General features: G+C 38.9%; 1 protein-coding gene across 8 annotated transcripts in view; it reads right to left on the bottom strand.

Annotated features, from left to right (window-relative positions):
• Window positions 1-27,355, bottom strand: part of TPP2 (tripeptidyl peptidase 2) — an 88,479-nt gene extending 61,124 nt beyond the window's left edge. For 3 of the 8 annotated variants that reach the window (XR_004957990.1, XM_036249509.1, XM_036249510.1), the window contains exons 1-5: window positions 27,145-27,355; window positions 12,890-13,018; window positions 7,852-7,947; window positions 5,513-5,617; window positions 2,068-2,192 (exon numbers count right to left, since the gene is read on the bottom strand). Coding sequence is in view for 7 of the 8 variants with exons in the window: in XM_036249509.1 (XP_036105402.1) it covers window positions 2,068-2,192; window positions 5,513-5,617; window positions 7,852-7,947; window positions 12,890-13,018; window positions 27,145-27,309 (620 nt within the window). In the remaining variant the exon portion in view is untranslated. Of the gene's footprint in view, window positions 1-2,067; window positions 2,193-5,508; window positions 5,618-7,851; window positions 7,948-8,790; window positions 8,891-12,889; window positions 13,019-27,144 lie in introns of those variants that run through there. The other 5 variants (XM_036249513.1, XM_036249514.1, XM_036249511.1 and 2 more) reach the window with 4 other exon arrangements.
• Between the last annotated feature and the right edge of the window lie 433 nt (window positions 27,356-27,788).

Raw genomic sequence — 27,788 nt, 5'->3', positions numbered from 1 at the left:
CTGGCAGAGGCAACTGTTCCTTGATGAGCCCTTCCCTCAAAGAGCTGGCAGGTGGGTGCCATACCTGAGTCTCCATCAACATGGCTAAAACCATTCACCCCACCTGGTAATTCCGTGAAACCCCACCCCAACAAACTAGCAGGCCCACCCAAGGTGTTTCCAGTACCTTTTACATAAGAATGGCCTGTCTTTGCTCATGCTTCAGACTTTCCTAAAATCTCTCCAACAAGCAGAATCTGGCCTCAACATGCCATGCACTGCTCACTAAATGGCCCCAAGCCCAGCACTAGTGGCAGCTGGTTTTGGTTCGCAGTTTGGCCGCTCCTGGGCACCTCCTTCCTAGCCAGCACAAGTAGCAGCCATCTGAAGTTTGCTTTGTAGATCATGCCTGCTGGTCCCAGGTAGAACACAGGCTGATCTTGGCTTTACGACCAAGTAAATCTCCTGAAAACATATACTAGTATCCTGCACATCCTGATCCCAAATTCCTTTCCATAAGGACGAAGCAGCCTGCAGTTCTGTCACAGGTGAAAAACACTGTAACCAAAACCACCTATTGCTCCACTACGCAATCCCTGCTGATATTTTAGTATTTCTTTCAGTCTTTTGTAGTCAATTCTCCCCAAATACTCAGTTTTGTATTTAGTATTTTCCTCACATTTAACCTTGCCTCCTCTCCCACACTAAAACTCTCCTAAGCCTTATCACTGGGAATGACTTTGTCATGTTAAACCATGTAGTGGATGTTACCAAAATTTGCTAAACCATACGTTTGGACATTTTTTATATTATAATCACTGTGATCAAAGCTTTCTGCATAGCATTTACAAAAAAACTGTTCACATATGTGTGTATACTTGTATGTACACACACCTATACAACACCTGAAAACATGTAAAAACTGCAATAAGATTTACTATCAACTGAGTGAAAAATGCAAATATTTTATTAACACTTTCAGTCCCAAAGGGAGCAGGGATATCTCATTCAATTAAAAATTTCTCATTCAATTAAAAATGTATATCCATTGTCAAAGATGAGTTAGTACCTACATCCACGGGAGAAAGGTACATTGTAATGTAAACAATCTGAGAAAAGTAACCAAGTCATCATATCTTATTCTGTATCTTGGGAAATGATTCTCTGCATATGAACAGGGATTCAAACTACAAAACTATTCTTGATTTCAAGTTTTTAGGGATTAAAAAATAAAGTAAAATATAATTCTATCAAAAGCAAAAGAAAACAAAAAAGTTTTAAGGAAATGTCCTCGGTTTCCTGCAGGTACCCTAAAACACACACACAAATGCCTAATTATCTGTATTAAGAACACATGCCTATTTCCATGCAGACAGTAATTCAGGAAGTCATACTACCCAACTCCAAGAAACACATCTGCAGTGTGCAATTCACTAAGAAACTGAAAATGTACAGGATATGTAACTTGGTGTAAATCATCAATATTACTATTATTAGTAGTAGCAGCAGCAATAGCTTACATTTACTGAGTGCATATTGTGTCTAGAAACACCAAAATTAGTTTTTTAAAAATCCTCTAGGAAGGTAGTATTATCTCAATTAACGGATAAGGAAACAGGCTTAGAGAGGTATCAAGTGTTCCAGGTCATACAGCTAGGATTCCATCTCAGAGACTGAATTCTGTATCATTTTATACTGCCTCACTTCAACTTAGCTACCCTGCCTCTACTGAGATCTTCATTCAACTTTCCTCCTTTGCCCAAGCAGATGCTTTGCAACATTCTCTTGCAGTTACTTCCCAAATTGCCCAGCTTCAATCAGGAACATTTCTACATATAGTAATGATTAACCTGCTAAAATATGGTTACTGATAACTATCTGGTTAGTGAAATAAACTTCTTTAAAACACAAGAGTCAGGTTTAGTGTCTAAAGTACTAAGAAGTTCAAAAGGCTTGTCCAAAACAAGTTTTGCTTAGTGATATTAATGTCATAATAAATCAAATCTCTGACAGTTCTGAGGGTTTAATGTCCTTCCAAGTAGATAAAAATATGTTGAACTGAAGGGCTATAAAATACATAAAGTTTACCTCCAGACTTCACCGTCATGCCATACCAAACAGTCGTATACAGGGCCAGGGTCACTATATTTTTTTTCAAAAGAATTTAGCAATTCCACTTGACTTTGAAGCTCCTCCTTCATTAGTTTATTTGCCTAATTAAGTAGAACATAAATTAATATTAGTACATTTTGTACTCTTGAAAAGTTACATTAACATATAACTAAAGACACAGTGTGACCCAACAGTACAGTCATTTTACCCTAGAAAAATGTAAGAAATTTTTTATATCTATGCAACTTGTAGTTCAATTTAATGATGCAGGTATCAATTAATATATTAAATAGTTTAAAAATAGTATTTCTTTTACTCAATCTTTCATTCAGTCAATCACTCCACCTGCTTTGAGAAAAATACTATACTATTTTGCATGTTTTACTGATTTTTATTTTTTAATCCCCACCCGAGGATATTTTTCTGTTTATCTTCAGACAGAGTGGAAGGGAGGAAGAGAAAGAGAAATATCAGCACAAGAGGGACACATCAACTGGTTGCCTCCCGCAGAACCAATCGCTACTGCGGTACATGCCCCTGACCAGAATCAAACCCGTGACTTACTGGACCATGGGCTGAAGATCTAACTGCTGAGCCAAACCGAGCTCTTTATTGATTTTAGAGAGAGAGAGAGGAAGGGAGAGGGAGAGAGAGAAACATCGATGAGAGAGAACATAGACTGGCCATCTCCTGTATGCCCCCCACTAGGAATATGGCCCACAACCTGGGCATGTGTCCTGCCCGGGAATCGAACCAGCAATCTCTTGGTGCATGGGTCAACACTCAACTACTAAGCCACACTAGCTGGACTCAACTTTTAGACTTTTATATCAGGACCATTTCCATTTGAAGTCTGTTTCTTAAGAACTCAAATAAATAACAGAAACCATGAACTGTCTTATCTCTTCTAGAATATACTGAGTCAAATACATACTGTATACATGACCATGTAGATATAAGCTGCTATTTAACCATTTTAATCTACAAAAATGAGAATTCCATGTGCTTCAACCTAAGTATTTTTTAACTACACACTACATTAGACTGTTCTACATTCACCTGAATGGTCCTAGTGAATAAAAATTTATTTTTCACATGGTCCAAAAATCTTAAGCTATGCTTTGTTTTTAATTATTCAACATATTGCACATTTACTCCTCCTTAAGGGAAAAAGACAATTATGTAGATATGTTTGGTCTATAATAAAATAAAATAAAAAATTAAATCCAGCTCCCTCTTTTATAAAGTTAGCCATATATATACACACAGCACTTGAAATACTACATTTAATGTGTCTAATAAGAGGCTGAATTAGGACAAATAGTGATCTAATAGAAAATTGTTGCATAACCAATGCACATAGATAACAATGCTGGGGACAAGTTGGGGGGCGGATCGGGAGGAGGGTGTCAATGGGGGAAAAAGGAGAAACATCTGTAACAAACATAAATTAATAAAAAAAAAAAAAATTACACCCTGGCCAGTTTGGCTCAGCAGTTAGAGCGTCGGCCTGTGGTTCAGAGAGACCCGGGTTCGGTTCCCACTAAGGGCATGTACCTTGGTTGCAGTTTGTCCCTGGCCCTAGTTGGGTCATGCGGGAGGCAGCCACTCGATGTGTCCCTTTCACGTCGATGTTTCTCTCTCTCTTCCTCTCTCTCCCTCCCACTCTATCTTAACACAAAATGGAAGGGTGTACTTGGGTGAGGATAAAAAATAATAATAATAAATAAAAAAAGAAAATCACACAGCTGTTCACAGATTAAGTAAATATAAAATAAATGTGTGTATAGATCTACACAGGCCAGTGGTCCTCAACCCTAGCTGCATGTTAATTAAAGCTCATGGGGGGCTTTTAAAAATGTCTGCCTCCCTGCAAGGTTTCAATTTCATTCCTCTCTAGAGTACAAGACTGGCTGTTTTAAAGTTCTTCATATCATTTTAATATGCAGCCAGGGTTGAGAAACACTAATACGATTCCATTTTGACTAAGAAAGGGTACATTAAAAAAAAATTCAAGCCCTGGCCGGTTTGGCTCAGCGGTTAGAGCGTCGGCCTGCGGTCCGAGAAACCCGGGTTCGGTTCCCGCTAAGGGCACGTACTTCGGTTGCAGTTTGTCCCCAACCCTGGTTGGTCGTGCGGTGGCAGCCACTCGATGTGTCCCTTTCACATCGATGTTTCTCTCTCTCTATCTCTTCCTCTCTCTCCCTCCCACTCTATCTGTACAAAAAATGAAAAAATGTCCTCGGGTGAGGATTAAAAAAAAAAAAAAAAAAATTCAAAAGGATAAACATAATTGTTGGTACCACTCCTGGAGCGTCGCATTTTTGAGGCTTTCACTTGCTACTTTATACACCTGTGTTGTCCAAAACTTTCTGCAACTATAAATTTTTTCTATGTAATAAATCAAGATATTATTTTATTTTATAAATTGATTCAAAAAATTACTGGCTGGTATTTAAGGATGTAAACCATGGAAACTCTCATATACTTCTTGTGGGAATGTGAATTGGTGCAACCACTTATGACACCCGCCCCTGCCCTCTCCAAAAAACATGCACAAGAATGTTCAAAATAGTATTTTTCATAATAGCCAAAAATTGAAAACAAAGAAAATATCAATCTGTAGAATGGATATGTAAATTTTGGTGCACCCATCAAATAGCAAAGAAAGTGAAGAAACTATTTCGATACCCCAAAAATAGATGAATATCACAAACACACTGAGTGAGAGCAGCTACATGTAAAAGAACACACACTGCATGGTTCCATTTTACGAAATTCAAAATAGGCAAAATCATTCAACAGTTTTAAAAGTTAGGATGGTGGTTGCCTTTGTGGAGGAACAAGGAAGTAACAACTAGGAAGAGGCATGAGATGATGCTGCTAATATGGGAGTGTTCATTTGGTGATAATTTATGACTACACACTTATGATTAAGCACTTTTACATGTTATTATATGTTCAATAATAAATTTTAAAAAATGAATACATATGTGAATTGATTTTAGATAAAATAATAAAGAAAAAATGAGTAAAACTAAACAACTTGCCCTGGCCGGTTTGGCTCAGCGGTTAGAGCGTCGGCCTGTGGTCCTGAGAGACCCGGGTTCAGTTCCCGCTAAGGGCACGTACCTCGGTTGCAGTTTGTCCCCGGCCCTGGTCGGTTGTGCGGGTGGCAGCCACTCGATGTGTTCCTTTCACGTCGATGTTTCTCTCTCTCTCTCTGTTCCTCTCCCTCCCTCCCACTCTACCTGAACAAAAAATGGAAAAATGTCCTCAGGTGAGGATAAAAAAAAAAAACAACAAAAAAAACTAAACAACTTAAACTTGTAGAAAAAACAACAGTCTATTAAAAATTCTCTAAGAACTCTATGGTACATGGTCCTATGGTAATGTTTAAATAAAAATGATGAGCACCAACTTGAGAAGGGCAATTGTTGGCAACATCAAATTCTTCCTGTTTTCTACAAGCTTCGGCTAGGGCCACTCTGTGAACAGGGTCCCAGATTTTTTCCTTTCGTTCTTTCTGCAAAGACAGAAAATGACATCACAATGAGGTTAACAAATATTCAGGTAGACCTAGACAGTCATTCATATGTGGACCCAGCTGTTATCAGCTGTGATGCACATGATTCTCATAGAGACTAAAAAAAAATTAGTTAAAATCAAGTTGACAAAGCAATAAATCAATTATTAAAAAATAATTCATTCACTACACCTAGGTTTTAAGAGAATGAGTTTACTAAGACACACCCAAATGTATTTTTATACATCGTACACTGCAATTTAAATCCTTCAAAGAGTAAATATGCTAGATAACTGAATTCCCAGTCATTTAAAGTGAAAAAAAAACAAAAAAAACTCTATTCTAGGACCTTACAGAACTGAGAAACGTGTCAAGTTAAGTGCAAAGCTGAGGACAGGAATAAGATTGCAGCTACATTTTGATGGACATGCAGACTTCCTCAATATTCCCCCGTCTCTAGCTTATTTTTTTTCTGATCCTCTGTGACTTGATAGGTTTCTTTTTTACTGAAATTTGTCTTACCTTCATCTCCACTGTCTTAAACCCAGAGTGTCTCCGAATGGAAAAATCCTTTCCAGTAAAATAATCAACTTGTCTGAGGCTAAGGTGGGGGCTGGGGTCAGACTTAACTTAATCACTCTATATTTGTAGGTTAATTTGTTACCTACCTTATCAATGCAGTAATACTAAACAACTTAAACTTGTAGAAATATAGTGCATTAATATACTGTGATATATAGGTGTATTTCAGCCTGAAATTTTAAAATAAAATAGTACCCAATAAAAATCAAGTGCAGCCAGTTTGGCTCAGCAGTTAGAGCATCGGCCTTCAGACCAGAGTCCTGGGTTCGGTTCCTGCTAAGGGCACGTACCTCGATTGCAGTTTGTACCTGGCCCCAGTTGGGGTCATGTGGGCGGCAACCAGTCAATGTGTCTCTCTCTCACATCAATGTTTCTCTTTCTCTCTTCCCCCCTCTCCCTCCCGCTCTATCCAAAGATAAATGCCAAAATGTCCTTGGGTGAGGATTAAAAAAAAAAAAAAAGTCATGTGCATTATTTTTTTGTAGTAATGCCTGGAATCTGACTAACAAGTAATAGTTACTATATATGCAATATCACTTTTTATGGTTCATAGACCCCTGGAGAAACAGATACTTAATGTTATTATGACTAGAAAAAAGGGACCACAGGTCTTACCCCTCAGGCTCACTTTCAAGGCTTACATCTTGTTTTACAGTTGAAGCCCTGAACCTGCCTACATCAGCACCTAGTGTTATAGAAGTCTTCCAAAGCAGCACTGTCAAATACAGAAACCACTAGCCACATGTTGCTATTTAAACTGAAATTCTAAAATAATGCATCAATTACAATTCCTTAGTCATACTACGGTCACATTTCAAGTTCGCATAGTTACTGGTGGCTAGTGACGACCATAATGGATAGATATGGAATAGTTTGAACATTTCCATCATCACTGAAAGGTCTATTGAATAGTGTGCTATCTTAAAGCAGACTCCATATGCTTCAGTTTACAGCTCTAATTCTCTAATGACAGATTCGTGCTTCCTATACTGCAGCTGCTTTAGGTTTGAGTAACCCTTTCCTTAATACTGAGTGATAACTAACTGGGATCAAGGCTAGTTAAACTATAGAAAAATGGGACAAATTATCATAAAAGCTATAAAGTCTGGACTTTAAATCAACTGTCTTTAACCGTTCTGAGATTTTTTTAAAGTCCCTCAAAAATCCAATGAAAGCTATATGCCATTTCCCAGAAAAACACAAATACCAAAAGACTTGATTATAATTTCAGTGTATCCACAGATTTCCTAAGCTTATTAATGTAATTCAAGATTAAGAACTATAACGTTATTTATTTAAATATGTTTTTATTGATTTTTTTTTAGAGAGACAGAAACATCAGCGATGAGGGAAACATACCCCCAACTGGGGATCAAGCCCACAACCCAGACATGAGCCCTGACCAAGAATCGAACTGGGAACTCTTAGTCCATAGGATGGTGCTCAATCCACAAAGCCACATTGGCCAGGAAAGAACCATGACTTTAAATAGGTAACAGTCCACTGAACAGAATCTTTCTTTAAGTTATCATTGTTTGAAAGACTCCCATTACCCAAAATAATTAAGTGAGTGAGATTTTATAATTTTTTTTCTTCATTTGGAATAAAATTTGAGAAAGAAGATAAGTCAGTGATAGTAGATTGAACATCACCTGTATCCTTTCCTTGAGGGCCTTTGGATAGAAGTCGTAGCCATTTTTTATGCCAATATGATATCTGCCTGAGGGATTTGTCCAGCTCGCAGGAATCTATAGGGGAAAAAAAGCAAATTATTGATTCATTAAATGCTTCCCAATTCCACTGGTTTACAACGGGAGAAAAGGATATTTCACTTGTATCCTAATGGCTAAACTTGGATGATCAGGCTCACATGTTAGAGCACTATTTTAATAGTCTAAGGTGCCACTTAATATCTCTGACTCCTTTTATCTCAACTATAAATAAGATGGCTCACCTAGAATACCTTTCATTTACACAATGCTTCATAGTTTACAGAATACTTTCAACATAACCAACCTTATTAAACGACTAAGATCTTTAGTTCTTAAGCATCAATGACACCTCAGCTCTCCCTTCACCACCCTATTGCCCACCAACTAGTTGGAAGGGGAAGCAATTTACAGAACCTCTTATTCTGATATTTCTCATTAATTACATGAGCTTTCACGGGGATCTAAGATACAACAGGGATAATGTCTAGAAACTAAATAAGAGCTCTGAGTTCAAACAAAAAAGTTCTATAAAATCATTTTAATTATAAAGAACATTTTATAATAGTCTTTTCAACTACCTCAAAGTATTTAAAAATAACACATAAAGCTTTTAACTAACAGAATGATATAAACAACGTGCCCAGTTTACAAATGGAGAAAGCAAAGAAGCAAAAAGAAATTAAGTTGCTCGCCCAAATAATAGGAAGGTGGAAAAGAAAACTGAAATCTGGTTCTATCATGGAACTAAAAAATTCAGAATAAAGGATATGCGATTTAAAGTCAGATAAACCTGGCTATGAATCCAAATTCTATTATTAACTAGGTGGGACCCACAGGCTTCTAGCTCCTCGTGTGTAAAACGAAGAAAATAATCCCTACCTTGTGATTCTCATGAATAACAAAATGCACTGAACATCAACCAACTTGAACTGTCAATAAGGAAAATGCACAGGATTCACACTCTTTGTAATCATAGGACCTATAATCATTAAAAACAGCTTTTAAATGTGTATAAATGATGAGGTCGAACTATCAACCACTCAGAGTTGGTTTAATCATCAATTCTCTTAGTGCAACATCTTTAACCAAATCAGCCCATGTCCCTCATCAAATTATTTCCCAGGTAGGAAACTTTTGGGTGAAATTTTCTCACAACTATATAGAGGAAAAGAATCATTCACAGAAGTTCAAAAATCTACTGACTTTTTTAAAGCCTGCACATCAGCCTGGCCGGTGTGGCTCAGTGGATTGAGCACTGTCCCATGGACTGAGATGTCCTGGTTCAATTCGCAGTTAGGACACAAGCTCAGGTTGCTGGCTCTGTCCCAAGTGGGGGGCATGCAAGAGGCAGCCGATCAATGTATCTCTCTCACATCAATGTTTCTATCTCTCTCTCTAAAAACAAAAAAAAAATCAATAAAAACATATTTTTTAAAAAGAAAAAGAAAAGAAAAGCCAGCACATCAGTAATCATTTCTGAATGAATTAGATGTCTGGAGTATGGGAAATTTCAACTATGTTGACACACAACCTAGCATTTTTTATTCAACAGGGATTTATGTAGACAACAGGGATTATAAACTCTAATGTTCTTGTAACTGTCCATGACATAACAACAATAATAAAGTGTTGCAACAAGAAAAAGTTAAGTAGTCATTAGTTGGCAAATTTTAATAATACTTAATCACAGGGATGCCACTGCACAGGTGGCTTTGCAACCATAGGTTAGTGGCAATTTCATTTACAAAAAGATTACCAAAAGCTGTGAACTATCAAAGGATTTATTGGTATAACTAATTAAAAGAACTGCAAAAGTAAACAGCTATTAAGACATATTTAATCACAATTACTTAAAATATATGTAAATAGCCCTGGCCAGTGTGGCTCAGTTGGTTGGAGCATCATCCTGTGCGGTTGTGAGTTAGATTTCTGGTCAGAGCACATACCTAAGGTATCGGGTTCCATCCCCAGTGGGGGCGTGTCAGGGGGCAACTGATTAACGTTTCTCTCATAAATCGATGAATATCTCTTTCTGTCTGTCTGTTTCTGTCTCTCACACCCTTCTCCTCTCTCTAAAATCAGTAACATATCCTCAGGTGAGGATTCAAAAATTAAATAAAATTTTAAAAATAAAATACATGTAATACAAATCAAAATAATCCGATAGACATAATTTATATTTAATTATAAATAAGACCAAAATCTGCAGTGTCCAGGTTTTTCTTTTTAAGCTTTCTTAAAAAAAAAAAATCCTCACAAGAAGAGATGTTTACTGATTTTTAGAGAGAGGAAGGTAGGGGGAGGGGGAAAGAGAAGGAAGAAAGAGAGAGATAGAGGGAAAAAGAGAGGAAGAGAGAGAGACATCAATGTGAGAAACATTGATTGGTTGCCTCCTGTATGTGCCCTGACTAGGACTGAACCCGAACCTTAGGTATGTGCCCTGACCAAGAATCAAACCCACAAACTTTTGGTGTATGGGACAAAGCTCCAATCAACTGGGCCACCTGTCTAGGGCATAAACTAGATACTTTTCTTTTTAAATCACTATAATATGTTTTCCTCATAGAATACTTAACTACAGCCCTGGCTGGTTTGGCTCAGTGGTTAGAGCGTCAGCCTGCAGTCCAGAGAGACCTGGGTTCGGTTCCCACTAAGGGCATGTAACTTGGTTGCAGTTTGTCCCCAGCCCTGGTTGGGTTGTGCCAGTGGCAACCACTTGATGTGTCCCTTTCATGCTGATGTTTCTCTCTCTCTTTTCCTCCCACTCTATCTGAACAAAAAAAAAATGGAAAAATGTCCTCGGGTGAGGATGAAAAAAAAAGAGAATACTTAGCTACAAAAATTCAACTCAAAAAAAAAAAAAAAAAATCAGATATTAAATCATGGTTCTGCTATCTGATCTTAACCAAGTTAGAATAAAGCTAACTTTTCTCTATGAGGCAATTATGGAAAATGTAATTTTACATATTTGAGTATTCTTCACAAATGAAGATACTTTTAGTCTCTTTAAGAACCAAACTTCTTTAACATGGCTTTAATTATGTGTTCACTTCAACATAATGAGACTGATTGTCATATGAGAAACAAAATCTCTTTAATTCCTCACTACACCTCTTTTCCCTGAGTCTTTTAAATATGCCTAACAAGGAATGCCTGACTAGCTCAGTTGGTAGAGCATGAGACTCTTAAAGATGCCTAACAAATTAAACATTTTCTTAACAAGCCAAGTGTCATCCTTAGCGTTAATGTTCCATGCAGTAAAATCCTGTTAAAGAGATCTTTTTAGCCTCCAAACATCATCACATTGGATATTAAGGCTTCAACATATATGAATTTTGGGAGCACACAAACATTCAGTCCATAACACATGAAAAAGGAAGCAAAATATCAATGCCTGCTGTCTGCCTGTGGTAGGCAGATTCTAAAATGACCCATCCCCTTGTCCTCTCTACTTAGTGAAGGCAGGAACTGTGAATATCACTACTGTATTATGTTATAGAAAGTAATATGGTAAAGGTGAAGAATATTGCAGGTATAATTTCAGTCCCTAATCAGGTGATTGTGTTAATCAAAAGGAGGATTAGTCTCGTGGATGTGACCTAATAAGGTGAGCTCTTTAAAAGAGAGACTGAGGTCAGACAGATTCTTCTGCTGGCCTTCAATAAGCAAGTTGTCAGGACAAAATAAACTGTGCCAACAACCATGTGACCTTAGAAGAGGAGCCTCGGATGAGACCACAATCCCAACCAACACCTGACTGTAGTCATGTGAGACTACAGAGAGCCACAAAGAGTTATGCCTGGACTTCTGACCCATGGAAATAGTAAGATAAGAAATGTAGGAATGTATTTGATTTTAAGCTGCTAGTTTTTGTTCATTTGTTAGGTAGCACCGAAAATTAATCCACTGCCACAACAATCTTACCCAGTAGATAATGCCTAAACATAATTCAGACAAATGGTAAAAGATGGAGTTAAATATAACTCTTTACACACATAAATAACCATAAATGTATTTCCCAAACTAATTCTGCTTATTGGTTTAAAAGATGAGTACCTAATCACAATCAAATTTTTGCCGTCTAAGGAACTCATTAGCTAATAGCTCATGAATTGGTCTGTTTGTTTTCCAATTATTTTTTCATGTTAGCTTACTCCAGCCTTTCTACCAAGTACAGGGAAAAAGACAAGGCTAATCACTTAAGTCCATGATTATTAAAGCCTAAATATTTCGTGTTCAAGTTCCCAGAAAGGACAGGAAAAGATGAAGGCAAAACTGTCATCTGGTCACTTTTCCCACTTCTATTCAAAGTTTTAGAATTTGGCAACCACAATGAAAACAAACAAACAAACAAAACAACCCATTCTGAGCCTGTTATCAAACAAAACAAATTCCTCCAAGAGGGCTCCTAATGACCCCCACCTCCTGGCATTCATGCCCTTGTAAAATCCCCTCCAAAGTGTGTGCTGGATTTAATGACTCACTTCTAATGAAAAGAACATGGTAATGTGACAGGATGTCACTTCTAAGACTAATTAATAAAAAGAACATGGCCTCCACCTTGAGCACTCTCTCTTGGATTCCCAGGGGGAAGACAGCTGCATGTTGTAAAGCAGCCCTGGGGAGAGGTCCTAGTAGCAAAAAATCAGTCTGCCAATACTACTTGGGTGACTTTGGAAACACACTCCCCCCATTCCCCAACCAAGTTGGGCCTTCAGATGAAACCACAGCCCTGGCCAACAGCAAGCTCAGAAGAGATTTTGGAGGACAGGTACCCAGCTAAGTCATATCAAGATTCCTGACTCACAGAAACTGGGAGATAACATTTATTGTTTTCAACCATGAACTTGTAATTTGTTACACAGCAAAAGCTAATACTCACCACACCATCAAATGTAAGCTAGAAATATTAGTTTGAGGTGACAATACAAAAAGAAAAAAGAAAAGAAAAAATTCAATAAAAAGATAAAAGCTCTACCTTAAGCACTCTTCCCGATAGGCCAATAATTTCGCCATCTTTTGGCTCTACTACTGTAGCAGTATTCACATCACCACTTCCTGTTGTGTCAATGATGTCAACAATTTTTGGTTTTCCATCAGATGTAACCTAAAAATTAAAGAGAATTAAAATGAGTTATACATTTAATTGTCTATCCTAAAAAGAAAGCAATGCAAATCCCGTGTGTGCATATGTACACATATATAAAACATCCTATAAAATCAGCATTTGTTATAAAAAGAGAACTGAGCCCTAGCCTGTTTTGCTCAGTGGTTAGAGCATGAGGCTGCAGACTGGGGGGTTTCGGGTTTGATTACCATCAAGGGCGTGTACCTGCGTAGCAGTTTAGATCCCCAGCCCTGCTTATGCAGGGACAATCAATCGATGTGACTCTCTCATCAATTCTTTCTCTCTCTCTCTCTCCCCGCCTCCATCTCTTCCTTCCATTCTATCTAGAAATCGATGGAGCCCGGTCGGTGTGGCTCAGTGAATTGAGCACTGTCCCATGGACTGAGAGGTCCCGGTTCAATTCCTGACCGGGGCACATGCCTGGGTTGCAGGCTCAATCCCCAGTTGGGGGTATGCAGGAGGCAGCCAATTGATACAGCTCTCTCACATCTATGTTTCTATCTCTCTTTCCCTTCCTCTCTCTCTAAAAGAATCAATCAATAAAATAATAAAAGAAGAAATCAACGTAAAAATATCCTCGGGTGAGGACTAACAAAAAAGAGAGAGCGAGAACTGAATTGTTTTAAACCAAAAGCCTGACAATGTTAAAAAGAAAATTTACTCATAGGAAACACCACAGAATCCTTCAAGTGGTTTCATATACTAATTTAATAAATATTTGCCGAACAATTACAATAAGCCACACTGTTTTAGGTGTTAGGAATATAATAATGATCAATCCACAAACATCCCTGACCTCACAGATCCCACGTTATACAATCACTAAACAAATAAGTAAAAAATATAACATGTCAGCCCTGGCTGGTTTGGCTCAACAGTTGGAGCGACAGCCTGTGGACTGAAGGAAGGAGGATTTGATTCCTGGTCAGGGGCGTGAGCCTGGGTTGCAGGTTTGGTCCCTGGCTCCAGTTAGGGTTGTGTAGGAGGTGACCAATTGGTATGGGTGTCTCTCTCTTACATCACTGTTTCTCTCTCTCTCTTCCTCCCTTCCTTTCACTCTGTCTGGGAATCAATGAAAGAATATCCTTGGGTGAGTATTAATAACAATAACCACAGTGAGAGAGAGAGAGAGAGAGAGAGAGAGAGAGAAAGAGAGAGAGAGAGAGAGAACGAACTTGTCAGATAGTGATAATTGTTGTGAAGAAAAATTAAGCAGGGAAAAGAAACAGGAGGTATGGGGCTTTTGATTTTAACCAAGATGGTAAAAAAATTCTCACTGAAGAGGTAACACTTGAGAAAAGATCTGAAGAAGGTGAGCTTGAAGTTGGACAAGTACAAAACTCTAAGGGAAAAACGTTTAATAACATTTCTTTATTGGATACCATAATACGCACTCAAACTTCGTGTGAGCCCAAATTCAAACTTAACACTGAAACTTGTTTCTCACCAGGCTTTGTCATCTCAGGCAAGCAACACACAGCCAGTCACTCAAACCAAAAACTAAGAGTGTTCTCTGACTCTTTAGTTTACCCCCCACATCAAATCTGTCAGGAAATCATCTTAATTCTACTTCTAAAATAAGAGTTCAAATCCACTTTCTTCTCTTGAGGAAGTACCTTCCACCAACCATCCTGTCTTGCCATACTGTAACGCCAGTACCTCCCAGTGTCCATTCTTGGCCCCCATAAAATCAATAGCGAAACAAACTGTATTATGCCAGTCCTCCACTCAACACCCTACTATGGATTCACTGAGTGTTCAATATAAGAAACCTTTTGCCAGATCTGACCCCTGCCATTCCCAACTACTCATGACTCTCACCACACTGGCTTCAATTCCTGAAATATTCCACACTTTTCTCTGCCTCTCAACTTTGCAGAGAGGAATTCTGCTTGGAATTCTCTGTCCCTTCAGTCTTTCCACAGGAATTTCAATACTATCTTAGTTTTCTACTAAAATCTCACCCCATCAGAAAGGTCTCCCTGTGACTTCCTTTAAGCAGCTACCATCCTAAACCTGATTATTCTTTCTCACTGTATCTTGTTTCCATCACAGAACTTAACTCAATATGTAATTATAGATAGGTAACTCCTTTATTTTCACTGTTAGAAGATTAGCTCCATAGGACTAGAACTATGTCTATTCACCAAACCTAGCAGTTCCAGTTAGGTACTCAACACATATTTAATTACTGAATGATATGACACTAATTACTCAGCATTAAGACTAATTTTCGTAAGGTCTGGTTTCTTGGCCAGCCCACAAACTTTCCTTTGGGCCACGCTGACTGCTACAGAAAACAGTAGTACTGTATTTTCATATTGCTTTGTTTGAAAAATTATTTCTCTTGGATCTTTCTGGGCTAGAGAATCTGTAGCATTCAGCACATATGTACTGAGTTTCCAGCAGGAATCATGTGCAGACACAATGAACTAAATAAAGAAGACCTCTACCTTCAAGAAAGAAGAATATAAAAAAATGCCAAGTATGACAAAAGCACAAGGACTTGGGACTCCTTTTCCACCTGGAGAATTCACACTCATTTAAGATAAAGCTTAGTGTCCCTCTCTATGAGTCACCTGCCTCCCGCCCCAATACCAACTGCAGTGTCCTTAAAGTTCTGTAGTTAAGTTCCCCGCCACCTCCACATGCAACCCTCTTCAAGTTCAGGGTGGGCAGCTGACTCATAGTGGGGCCTATGGCCAGACCAGGGTAGGAGTCATGATCAGGAGGTGGAAAACAGCACCTGTACAACAACTTACATGACATGGTCAGAGGTGAGCTTCACAGTAAGCCAGCACAAGGACTTACCCAACACACAAATGGGCCAACAGCAATGAAGACTCAACTACAACAGGAAGGCACACATAATACACAAAAGGGACATTTATCGAGCACGAGCTCAGGAGATCAAAGAGACTGTGCCATTGGGTCCCACTGGACACTTACTATAAGGCCACCCCATAAACACTGGAGGGCATAGCAGTTCTACCTATTACATAGAAACAAACACAAATAGACTGCTAAAATGAGGAGACAAAGAAACAACCCTCCAATGAAAGAAAAGGAAGAATCTCCAGAAAAAGAGCTAAATGAAATAGAGGTAAACAATTTATCAGATATAGAGTCCAAAGTAATGATTATAAGGATGCTCAAGGAATGTAGTGAGAATTACACGGACTACAACAGCATGAAAAAGGAAACAGAAACCATGAACATGAAGTAGTCAGAAATGAAGAATACCAATCTGACATCAAGAATACACTGGAAGAAATTTAAAGTAGATTGAATGAAGCGGAAGATCGAATCAGTGACTTGGAAAATAAAGTAGAAAAAAACAATCAACTATAGTAGCAAAAAGAAAAAATAATTAAAAAGGAGGATAGTTTAAGGGAAGTTTGGTGCAACATAAAATGTAAAATATCCATATCATGGGAGTATCAGAAGGACAAGAAAGTGAGCAAGGAACAGAGAACCTGTTTAAAGAAATAATGACAGAAAATTGCCCTAACCTGGTAAAGAAAAAAGTCACACAAGATTAGGAAACACAGAGAGGTCCAATCAAGATGAACACAAAGAGACCCAGACCAAGACACATCCTAATTAAAATGACAAACATTAAAGACAATGAGAGAATGTTAAAGCAGCAAGAGACAGAAAGTTACAAGGGAGTTCCAATTAGAATGTCAGGTGATTTCTCATCAGAAACACTCCAGGCCAGAAGGGATTGACATGAAGTATTCAAAGTAATGAAAAGCAAGGACCTTAATCCAAGATGACTATCCAGCAAGACTATCATTTAAAATTGAAAGTGAAATAACTTCCCAAACCAAAAAATAAAATAAAAAGGCCAGAGGTCTGCATTACCAACAAACAAGCATTGCAAGAAATGTTAAAGGGACTGATTTAAGAAGAAAAAAAAAAATTAAGAGAGGAACATAGGTATAAAGGAAAAAATGAGTAAGTACTGATCAATAATAACCTTAAATGTATATGGACTGAATGCTTCAATCAAAACACATAGGGTAGCTGAATGGATAAGAAAACATAATCCATATATATGCTATCTACAAGAGACCCACCTCAGAGCAAAAGATTCATACAGATTGAAAGTGAAAGGATGGAAAAAAATATTCCATACAATGGAAACCAAAAAAAAGCCAGGGTAGCAATACTCATGTCTGACAAAATAGACTACAAAATAAACGCCACAGCAAGAGAAAAAAAGGCCACTACATAATACTAAGGATTAACCCAACAAGAAAATAGAAGCTTTGTAAACATATATGCACCCAATATAGGAACAACGCTGTGTGTGTGTGTGTGTGTGTGTCCGTGAATGTATTTTAAACCTCTTGGAGGACTTTGAGAGACTGACAGAAGTACAGTCATAATAGAGAATTTTAACACCCCACTGACATCACTAGATAGATCTTCCAGACCAAAAAATCAATAAGGAAACAGAGGTCTTAAACACACATGACATCAGATGGATTTTAATTGCTCTTTACAGAACACTTCATCCCAAAGAGGCAGAATAGACATTATTCTCAAGTGCACATAGAACATTCTTAAAGATAGACTACATGTTAGGACACAAAATAAGTATTAATAAATTCAAGAAGATTGAAATCATATCAAGCATATTCTTGGATCCCAACGGTATAAAACTAAAAATCAACTATAATAAAAAAACTCAAAAATATTCAAGCACATGAAGGCTAAATAGCATGTTATTAAGCAATGAATGGGTTACCAATGAGATAATGAAAGAAATCATAAACTTCCTACACAACAACCCCAAACCTATGGTGAAAGCAGTCCTGAGAGGGAAGTTCACAGCATTACAGGCCTACTTAAGGAAATAAGAAAAAGCTCAAATAAACAATCTAACCTACAACTAAAAGATTAGAAAGAGAGCAACAAGAAAATCCCAGAGTAAGTAGAAGGAAGGAAGGAAATAACAAAGATCAGGGTGGAAATAAATTAGACTAATGAAACAGTAATACAAAAGATCAAAGAAACCAAGAGCTGGTTTTTTGAAAAGATAAACATGACTGAAGAACCTTTGGCCAGACTTATCAAGAAACAAAGAGAGAGGACCCAAATAAATAAAATCAGAAATGAAAGAAGGAAAGAAATAACGGACATCACGAAAATACAAAGGATTTTAAGAAAATACTATAAACAACAATATATGCCAACAAATTGGGCAACCTGGGTGAAATGTTCAAATTCCTACAAACATGCGATCTTCCAAAACTCAATCAGGAAGAATCAGAAAACCTAAATAGACCAATAACAACCAATGAAATTGAAGCAGTAATAAAAAATAAATAAAAAATAGCCCTGGCCGGTTTGGCTCAGCGGTTAGAGCATTGGCCTATAGTCCAGAGAGACCTGGGTTTGGTTCCCACTAAGGGCACATACCTCGGTTGCAGTTTGTCCCCAGCCCTGGTTGGTCGTGCAGGAGGCAGCCACTCGATGTGTCCCTTTCACGTCAATGTTTCTCTCCTTCTCTCTCTTCCTCTCTCTCCCTCCCACTCTGTCTGAACAAAAAGTGGAAAAATGTCTTCGGGTGAGGATAAAAAAAATAATAATAATAAAATAAAATAAAAAATAAAAAACTCCCAGCAAACAAAAGTCCTGGACCAGATGACTTCACAGGGGAATTTTACCAAACATTCAAAGAAGAACTAATGCCTATCCTCGTCAAACTATTCCAAAAAATTCAAGATGAGGGAAACTTCCAAGCTCTCTGTATGAAGCCAGAATTATCCTAATTACAAAACCAGATAAAGACTCCACAAAGAAAGAAAATTACAGGCCAATATCCCTGATGAACATACAGTCGTCCCTCATTTATTGTGGCTAATCCATTCGGGACTCTAGTGGTAGCACCTGGCATTGAAGGATTCCTGGGGTGCTCGAATACATAGGCCTACAGTCCATACGTACAGTAATTTTAATTGTAATACAGGGGTGTATAATTGACTCAGACAACCAAGCATGCACTGTATCATTTTCACTATCTCAATCAACATTTTAATGAATATATTTGAAAAAACTGCAATAGAGTAAAGCCGCGAAAAAGCATGAAGTGGCAAGGGATGACTATAGATGCTAAAATTCTCAACAAAATATTAGTAAATCGAATCCAGCAATACGTTAAAAAGATCATACAACATAACCAAGTGGGATTTATTCCAGGGATGCAAAGGTGGTACAATATTTACAAATCAATAAACATGATAGATGACACAAACAAAATGAAAGATAAAAATCATATGATCATATCAATAGAGGCAGAAGAAGCATTTGACAAAATCCAGCATACATTTATTATAAAGACTCTCAGCAAAGTGCAAATAGAGGGATCACACCTCAATTTAATAAAGACCATATATGACAAATCTACAGCCAATATCATATTCAATGGTCAAAAACTAAAAGCGTTTCCCTTAAGAACAAGACAGAAACATCCGCTATCACCACTCTTATTCAGCATAGTACTGGAAGTCTAGCCACAGCAATCAGACAATAAAATAAAAGGCATCAAAATCAGAACGGAGGCCCTGGTCGGTTTGGCTCAGCAGTTAGAGTGTCGGCCCATGGACCGGAGAGTCCTGGGTTCGGTTCCCGCTAAGGGCACGTACCTTGGTTGCAGTTTGTCACCGGCCTTGGTTGGGGTCGTGTGGGTGGCAACCACTCGATGTCTCTTTCTCACATCAACGTTTCTTTCTCTTCCTTCCTCTCTCCCTCCCACTCTGTCTGAAGATAAATGCAAAAATGTCCTCGGGTGAGGATAAAAAAATAAAATAAAAATAAATCAGAAAAGAAGTAAAACTGTCATTATTCACAGATGACATGGTATTGTACATAGAAAATCCTAAAGACTCCACCAAAAGAACTGCTGGATTTAATAAATAAATTTTGCAAAGTAACAGGATACAAATTTAATATCCAGAAATCGATGGCATTTTTATATACCAATAATGAGCTCTCATAAAGAGAAACTAAAAAAGAAAAAAAGAAAAAATTCCACTTACCATTGCAACAACAAGAATAAAAAAATAAGATACCTGGGATAAACTTAACCAAGGAGATAACAGACCTGTACTCAGAAAACCATAGGACATGTTTTTTTAAAAAGTGAAAGAGGAAGACACAAACAAGTGGAAGTATATACCGTGTTCATGGACTGGAAGAATTAACATCATTAAAATGTCCATAGTACCCAAAGCAATCTACAGATTCAATGGAATCCCAATTAAAATACCAACAGCATATTTCATAGATCTAGAACAAATATTCCAATAATGTATATGGAACCAAAACCAAACAAACAAACAAAAAATCTGAATAGCCTCAGCAATCTTGAGGAAGAAGAACAAAGTTGGAAGGCTCACAATACTAGATATCAAACTATACTACAATGCCATTTTAATCAAAATAGCCTTGTACTGGCACAAGAACAGGCATATAGATCAATGGAACAGAACACAGACCCCAGAAATCAACCCATGCCATTATGGTCAATTAATATTAGACAAAGGAGGAAAGAGCATACAATAGAGTAAAAACAGTCTCTTCAATAAATGGTTCTGGGAAAATTGGAAAGGTACATGCAAAAAAAAAGGAAAAAGAAAACAGATCACCAACTTATACCACACACAAGTTAAACTCAAAATTGATAAAAGACTTCAATGTGTCATGAAACCATAAAAATCACAGAACCTAGGCTGTAAAATCTCAGACACCTCCCATAGCAGTATTTTCACCAATACATCTTCTACGGCAAAAGAAACAAAGAGCCCTGGCCGGTTTGGCTCAGCAGTTAGAGCGTCGGCCTGCGGTCCTGAGAGACCCGGGTTCGGTTCCCGCTAGGGGCGCGTACCTCGGTTGCAGTTTGTCCCTGGCCCTGGTCGGTTGTGCGGGTGGCAGCCACTCGATGTGTTCCTTTCACATTGATGTTTCTCTCTCTCCCTCCCACTCTACCTGAACGAAAAATGGAAAAACGTCCTCTGGTGAGGATAAAAAAAAAAAAAAAAAGAAACAAAGAAAAAACAAACAAACAAAAACCAAATGGTACTATTTCAAACTAAAAAGCTTCTGCACAGCAAAAGAAATCATCTACAAAATGAAAAGGGAACTCTCTGTATGGGAGAACGTATTTGCCAATGATGCATCTGGTAAGGGTTAATTTCTAAAATATATAAAGAACTCATACAACTTAACATCAAGAAGACAAACGATCCAGTTAAAAATTGGGCAAGGGACCTGAATAATTTCCTAAAGAATACATACAGATGGCCAATGGACATATGAAAAAATGCTCAACATCACCAACCAGAGTAAAACTACAATAAGGTATCACTTCACACCTGCTAGAATTGCTACCTACAATAATACTATCAACAATAAAAAATAAATAAAATAAATTTAAAGCTCTGTAGTTAGGAACCTGAAAGGAGGAGAGGGAAAGTCACTATATGGAAGAAACAAGGACACAAGTTTTTTCTTCACAAGGCAAACAGGGTTACTCCAAATCTTACTCCAATCATATTGCTATCAAACAACCAGAGGTTGATAGCTTTATTAGGGGCTGCACAGCTGTTATTTTTATGTATGGTAGTTCTTAATCTGGATGTTTATTCCTTGCGGGTTGTCTACACAAGCATTTTAATAGCACAAAGAACACAAATCACCTATCTTTCTCATTTGATGAATAAACAACTTCAGTGACTTGCGATCAAGTAATCACAAGAGATCACTAACAAGTCAGACACAGATCCCTTTTAATAGGAACCTCATTATCAGTATATGAGCAAAGGAAGAAAGCATAATGGCATTTTAGTGACTTATTTACCATCTACTGTTGACACAGCTTTACTTACTAGGATCTCTCCCTCATTAAAAAATTTCTTATATAAGCAATTTTCTATCCATATTCTTCTTACTTCACCATTAGGTGAAAACAACCACTGCGCTGGAGATAATAAGACAAAAAAGGGAATTTACAGTTAGGAAGGAGAGGTTTTTAAAAAGGCAACACAGCCGGTTTGGCTCAGGGGTTAGAGCGTCGGCCTGCGGTCCAGAGAGACCGGGGTTCGGTTCCTGCTAAGGGCATGTACCTCGGTTGCAGTTTGTCCCCGGCCCTGGTTGGGTCGTGCGGGTGGCAGCCACTCGATGTGTCCCTTTCACGTCGATGTTTCTCTCTCTCTCTCTCTCTCTCTCTCCCCCTCCCACTCTATCTAAACAAAATATGGAAAAATGTCCTCGGGTGAGGATTAAAAAAAAAAGGCAACACAGCTGAGAATTTTACAATGGAGCTCTGGGATAAAGAAAGAAGGAAATTGCACCACTAAATATTAGAACTATATCCCTCATCTTTTGGTAAAGGGAGCTGTCACATGGGACAGAGGGACTTGAAGAACATGGACAGTTAGAATGAAGAGGCTAAGTAATCATCCCTGTGTAGTGGGGTGGGAGACTGAGAAATGCTTACTGGGCCATCATGCTAGCTGCACAAAACATAAATTGTCCAAAAGTTTTCCCCAAGGGTTAAGAATCTAAGTTACTTTGTATGTCCACTGAAACAGTTATGGTGGAGGAGTTGGTGAGGGTTGGGAGTCTCTATTAAACATTTGTATAAGACCAAAACAAAAGCAAGTGGATTGCAAATTATCACAAATAAAACAACATGAATGTATAAGTATTTACTTGAAATTTCAAGGGAGATACTGAAAATATTATTTTAAGCAAGGGAAAAAGAGTTTATATACAAATACTATTAAACTACTATTATTCTGAAAACATAATAAATGAACAAAACAGACTTTGCTTTCAGAAAGCTTACAATTTAGGAAAACATGATTAAAGAGATAATTGGAATGTAGGACAATGAATAACAAAGGTAAAAACAGAATCTATGAAAGTATTCAAGAACACAAAACCCAATTTGGGGGAATAAGGAAAAGTTAACTGAAAAAGAGGTAATAAAAATTAAAATGAATTACATAGTACTCAATATTAATCAGTTATAAAAAATATTGTTTATCTTATCATAATTTAGTGACTATAAAAATAGATTTTTAAAAAATATGTTTTTACTGATTTCAGAGAGAGGAAGGGATCGGGAGAGAGAGATAGAAACATCAATTGGCTCTACATTCCCTACTGGGGATCAAGCCTACAACCCTGACATGTGCCTTGATCAGGAATCCAACGGATGACCAACCTCTTGGTCATGGGATGAAGCTCAGTCCACTGAGCCACACCGGCAGGGCAAGACGAGATTTTTAGAGGACTACATGCAACCCCTTTCTCCAAACCATTTTATCTCCATGATGAAATTATGTACATTTTGTACATATAGACATTGTATCCATTCGGCAAAAATATTCAATGTTACACATTTTATACTGAATAAAATTAAACATATGCTTTCAAAGAATTTTAACATAATTAGGAAATAAGGTATGTAAACAGAATAAATACTAAAATGATATATCTTCAGTGATATGGGGGTATATGAACAAATTACTATGAGAGCAAAGAGCGGGGAAAAGAAACCAAAATAACTGTTAGCAAGAATTGGGCCTTACTCATACTTGAACACAATGGCTGACACATACACAAAAAAATCTGGAGGGGTAGGGTGGAGAGGTATTGAATTAAATCAGTAGATATCTCAAAAGGTAATGGGGTCCATACCCAGCTGGGCTTTAAAGGATTAAGCAGGCATTTCTTGTAGGCTTGAAGGCATATTAAACTCCATGTGCAAAGGCATGTGTTAGGGAAAGACCTGGAACATTTGGATGAGTGAAACAGAGTGAAATGTCCCAGGTGGGAGCACAGGGTAAATGGTGGGGTGGAGTAGAACGGACAGAAAAATGGTGAGATAAGAATTGAGGCTACATGTTGATGTAAAGGGCCATATACCCAGTTCAAATTTTTGGATTTTTATGCAAAGGCAATTAGGATGCCAAAACAGCTTTGTGTTATATTTAGACTAGAGTGTAATGGAACATTTCTTTGGAAAGAAAAATAACTTTGGCAATGTGAGGGATGGATCGATGTAAAGCAACACTAGTATTAGGGAGATACACTGGCTATTGCACATTTATTTCCAGGTCTAATCCAAGGCCCATCTCTAACCCAAGAAGCCTGATTGGTCTAGCTCTCACTGGTCCAGGTCCTCTCTGATCAATCTCTGTAACAGAGTCTTCAGGATTACATCATTTTTTAACATAACATTAACCACCTAACAGGTGCCTGAATATCTGCTGAGAAAGAATTTAATCATTTATGTAATTATTACTCCTCTCATGCTGTCTACCCTCCCAACAAGCCCACACAACTGTCACAAAAGAGAACTGAGCCCAAGGCAGTCACCAAAGAATAAGACAGTCCTCTGTGTTCTTGAAAGTTTCACTTGTGCCTCTAGTCCTCTATTCAGATCCAAATGTCCAGTCTGGCATCCTCCTCTCCTGTTTCACTCTTTCCTTCCATTTTACTTCCACCCACTTTCTTATCTTAATGAGGTATACATATATCTACAATATGTCTATTAATGACAAGGCACGCGCGCGCACACACACACACACACCTTAAAAAGTCACTATATTTGCAAGCCACCTCACGAAATCTCTTTTATCTAGCCATGTTTAGGTCAACATCTCAGAGTTAAAAGTTGTTAGAAGAGTTATGTTTTCATTTTACTTCAATGTTTTATTGCTCAAACATTTATTACCTGCAAATATCTAATGTATATCTATCTTTCAGATAGTTGGGTGATTTAAGACCCAGCATAAAAACTCCTTTAACTAAATATCCTTGCTTTTACAAAGTAGTGTTTAACAGCATTCTTGAGCACTTTAAAAAGTCACATGTAATTAATTTCAATCAATTTTTATATTGATACTGTGGAATAAGAATTACTCTTACTTTATAGAGAATAACAGTAATTATTTGAGTAACAATCATTTGATAGGCAGATATAGAAAAATCTACTAAAGTATTTTTACTGAGACGGGTACTCCTCTGAACACTTCTGATCTTTCTCTCTCTCTCTCTCTCTCTCTTATTTTTTTAAATATGTTTTTATTGATTTTATAGAGAAAGGAAGGGAAAGGGAGAGAAACATGGTTAGGCTGCCTCTTGTACACACCCTACTGTGGATTGAGCCCAAAACCCAGGCACCTAACCAGGAATCAAACCAGTAACCTCTCAGTGCATGGGATGATGTTCAAGCATCTGAGCCACACTGGTCAGGATCCTCTTATTATCCTGACAAAAGAACCAGTGAACCTCGTACCCCAGCTATACTCCTGCCACTTATCCCTATAAACAGTAAACATACTCCCTGGTGGGCGTGGCTCAATTGGTTGGAGCGTAGCCTATACAACAAAAAGGTGGTGAGTTCGATTATAGTCAGGGCACATACCCAGGTTTTGGGTTGATTCCTGGGTAGGGTGCGTGTGCGAGGCAACCAATCGATTGATGTTTCTCTCTCTCCCTAAAACTCAATAAAACAGCCCTGGCTGGTTTGGCTCAGCGGTTGGAGCATCAGCCTGCAGATCAGAGAGTCCCGGGTTCGGTTCCAGCTAGGGGCATGTACCAAAAAAAAAAAAAAAAGAAAGAAAAGTAAAACTCAATAAAAGAAAAAAAAAGAAAGAAAACATACACCACAACAGAATGGAAACCATTACTGCTCTGTACTAAAGTCTCAATGAGGTGAGAGCTGTCATTGTTTTAAGTCTTCAGAGTTATTAATACAACAACTGTACCATTAGAGCTACCAGGAGGGAACTCATCACCTGCTCCTCTTCTGCTTCACCAAGCTACCTGGGAGGGCCACCATAAGGTGTGTTGTATGTACTCCAGAAAGCAGCTAAATGATTAACAGGAGGAACCAGAGAGATTCTACACTGGTTTCCTTTCCCCTAGTATTATTATATCCTAACCTCCAAAATGCTACCTCAATTATTAGAGAGCACAAGACAGGGTCCAGAGGAAGGAGAGGCATGCGGGAAGGAAGAGAATTATTTAAATTTCAACATTTAGTGCAGAAAGAAGGGGAGATATACACAGATGAAGGACTGAAATAAGGGAGAGATCAGCATTCAGTAGGATTAGCCAGGTTAGACTTTTGGGAGATGGAACTTGAACAGATCAGTGAAATTTTGTTTATTACTGGATTTCAGTAATGAACTATGGCTAAATTTACAGAAGTCAAACTTTGAAGACTTTAACCAGAATACGTTTAGTCCAGAGACACATCCTTTAAAGTTACCTTTCAGTATGGTACACCTTGATCTAAGGCAAAACTAAACACTTTTTAAAACTGTAATTAAAGTATGTTGTCTTATATTTGGAGGCTAAAAATATACAGATGTATAATTTAATAAAGTCTTAAGTTCAAAATCAAACTAAGTTAGATTCTTCTTATGTCAAGTAAGCACTAAGTAAGCCAAGCGTTTCAATGACCATAAACAAATGCAAGGCAGAAGAGAGTATAAAAATAGAATACATGAAAACTACCAGAGGAAACAATTCCGGAAGTTGACCGAGTTATCTTCATGAAACCCAGCTCTCGTGTTTAAAAATAAGCAATTCTTCCCAAAACTAATCTCCCAAACTCAGAAATAAAAACGAATTCTGATAGGTCATTTGCCCCTTTTCTCTCCCCCCACCCCACCACCCAACACATAATAAAAACTATAAAACCCTCATTTGAAAATAGGCACTTGGCCGGTGCCCGGGGCACGAGGGATCTGCAGTGTTACAGGGCTCCAGGGCCCGGGCCTGGCAGCACCTGGGCAGGAAGGGGCTTCCCGGGTGAAAGGCGGACCAGGCACCCAACCAGCCGCGCCAGGCACGCCGCTTTTGTCTGGGCCGGATCACCGACCAGCCGGGACGCCGGGCTCCTGGGCCCCCGCCCGGCCTCCGCGCACTCCCTGCCCTCTGCCTCCCTCCAGTTCCCGGTTCCCGCCCGTCCACAGAGAGGGCTTCGGCCTCCAGGCTCGGACGCTGCGCCCATCCGCGTCCCCGGCCCGCCGGCCGCCCGCGCCCCCAGCCTGGGCCCTCCGTGACCACCGCACCTGCATGCCCGGAGCCCCGGGGTCAACTCCCGTGTCCAGGACGGCGATAAGCACCCCGCGCCCGTCATACTCCGGGTAGCGACAGAGGAAGGAGGCGGCCCCGGTCTCTTTCTTGGGCAGCAGGCCGTGGAAGGGAAAGGGCTCCTCGGTGGCGGCGGCGGCCATGGACGCAGATTGGAGGACGAGGAAGAGGCAAACTGCCAGACTGCGCGTGGACGAGCGGCGCGAGGACACCCGGGCGGCCGCGGGCCTGGGCGGGGCGAGGGGCGGGGCCAGCCGGCCGCCAATCCCGGCCCGCCAGGGTGAGGTGGCCAATCACGAGCTGTACGTAAGCTAACGGCGCGCTCTCAGGAGCGGTGCCGAGTGCTGGCCCGGCCGCAGAGAAGGAGGCGGGGTCTGAGACGCTGCTGGAGGATTCGGTTCTGGAACTTGGGGCCTTAAAGGGGCTTGCACTTGGAATTTTTAGGAGAGGGCGACCTCCAATCAAATGGTTCGTGTGTCCGGGCCCAAACGCTCCTCTAGAGACGGGGAAAAAAATGTGCCAACATCCTGGAGGAGTGGAAACCCGCCCGCTGGCAAGCGATGGTTTCGGAACCTGAGGTTCTGGACGAAACTTTCTGTCAACTGCTGCAGAAGCGCCAGCA

Source organism: Molossus molossus, unplaced genomic scaffold, assembly GCF_014108415.1.
Source record: "Molossus molossus isolate mMolMol1 unplaced genomic scaffold, mMolMol1.p scaffold_m16_p_9, whole genome shotgun sequence".
Classification (NCBI taxonomy): Eukaryota; Metazoa; Chordata; class Mammalia; order Chiroptera; family Molossidae; genus Molossus; species Molossus molossus.
Note: the sequence above shows the minus strand (reverse complement) of the source record. Positions and strands in the feature narration are given on the sequence as shown.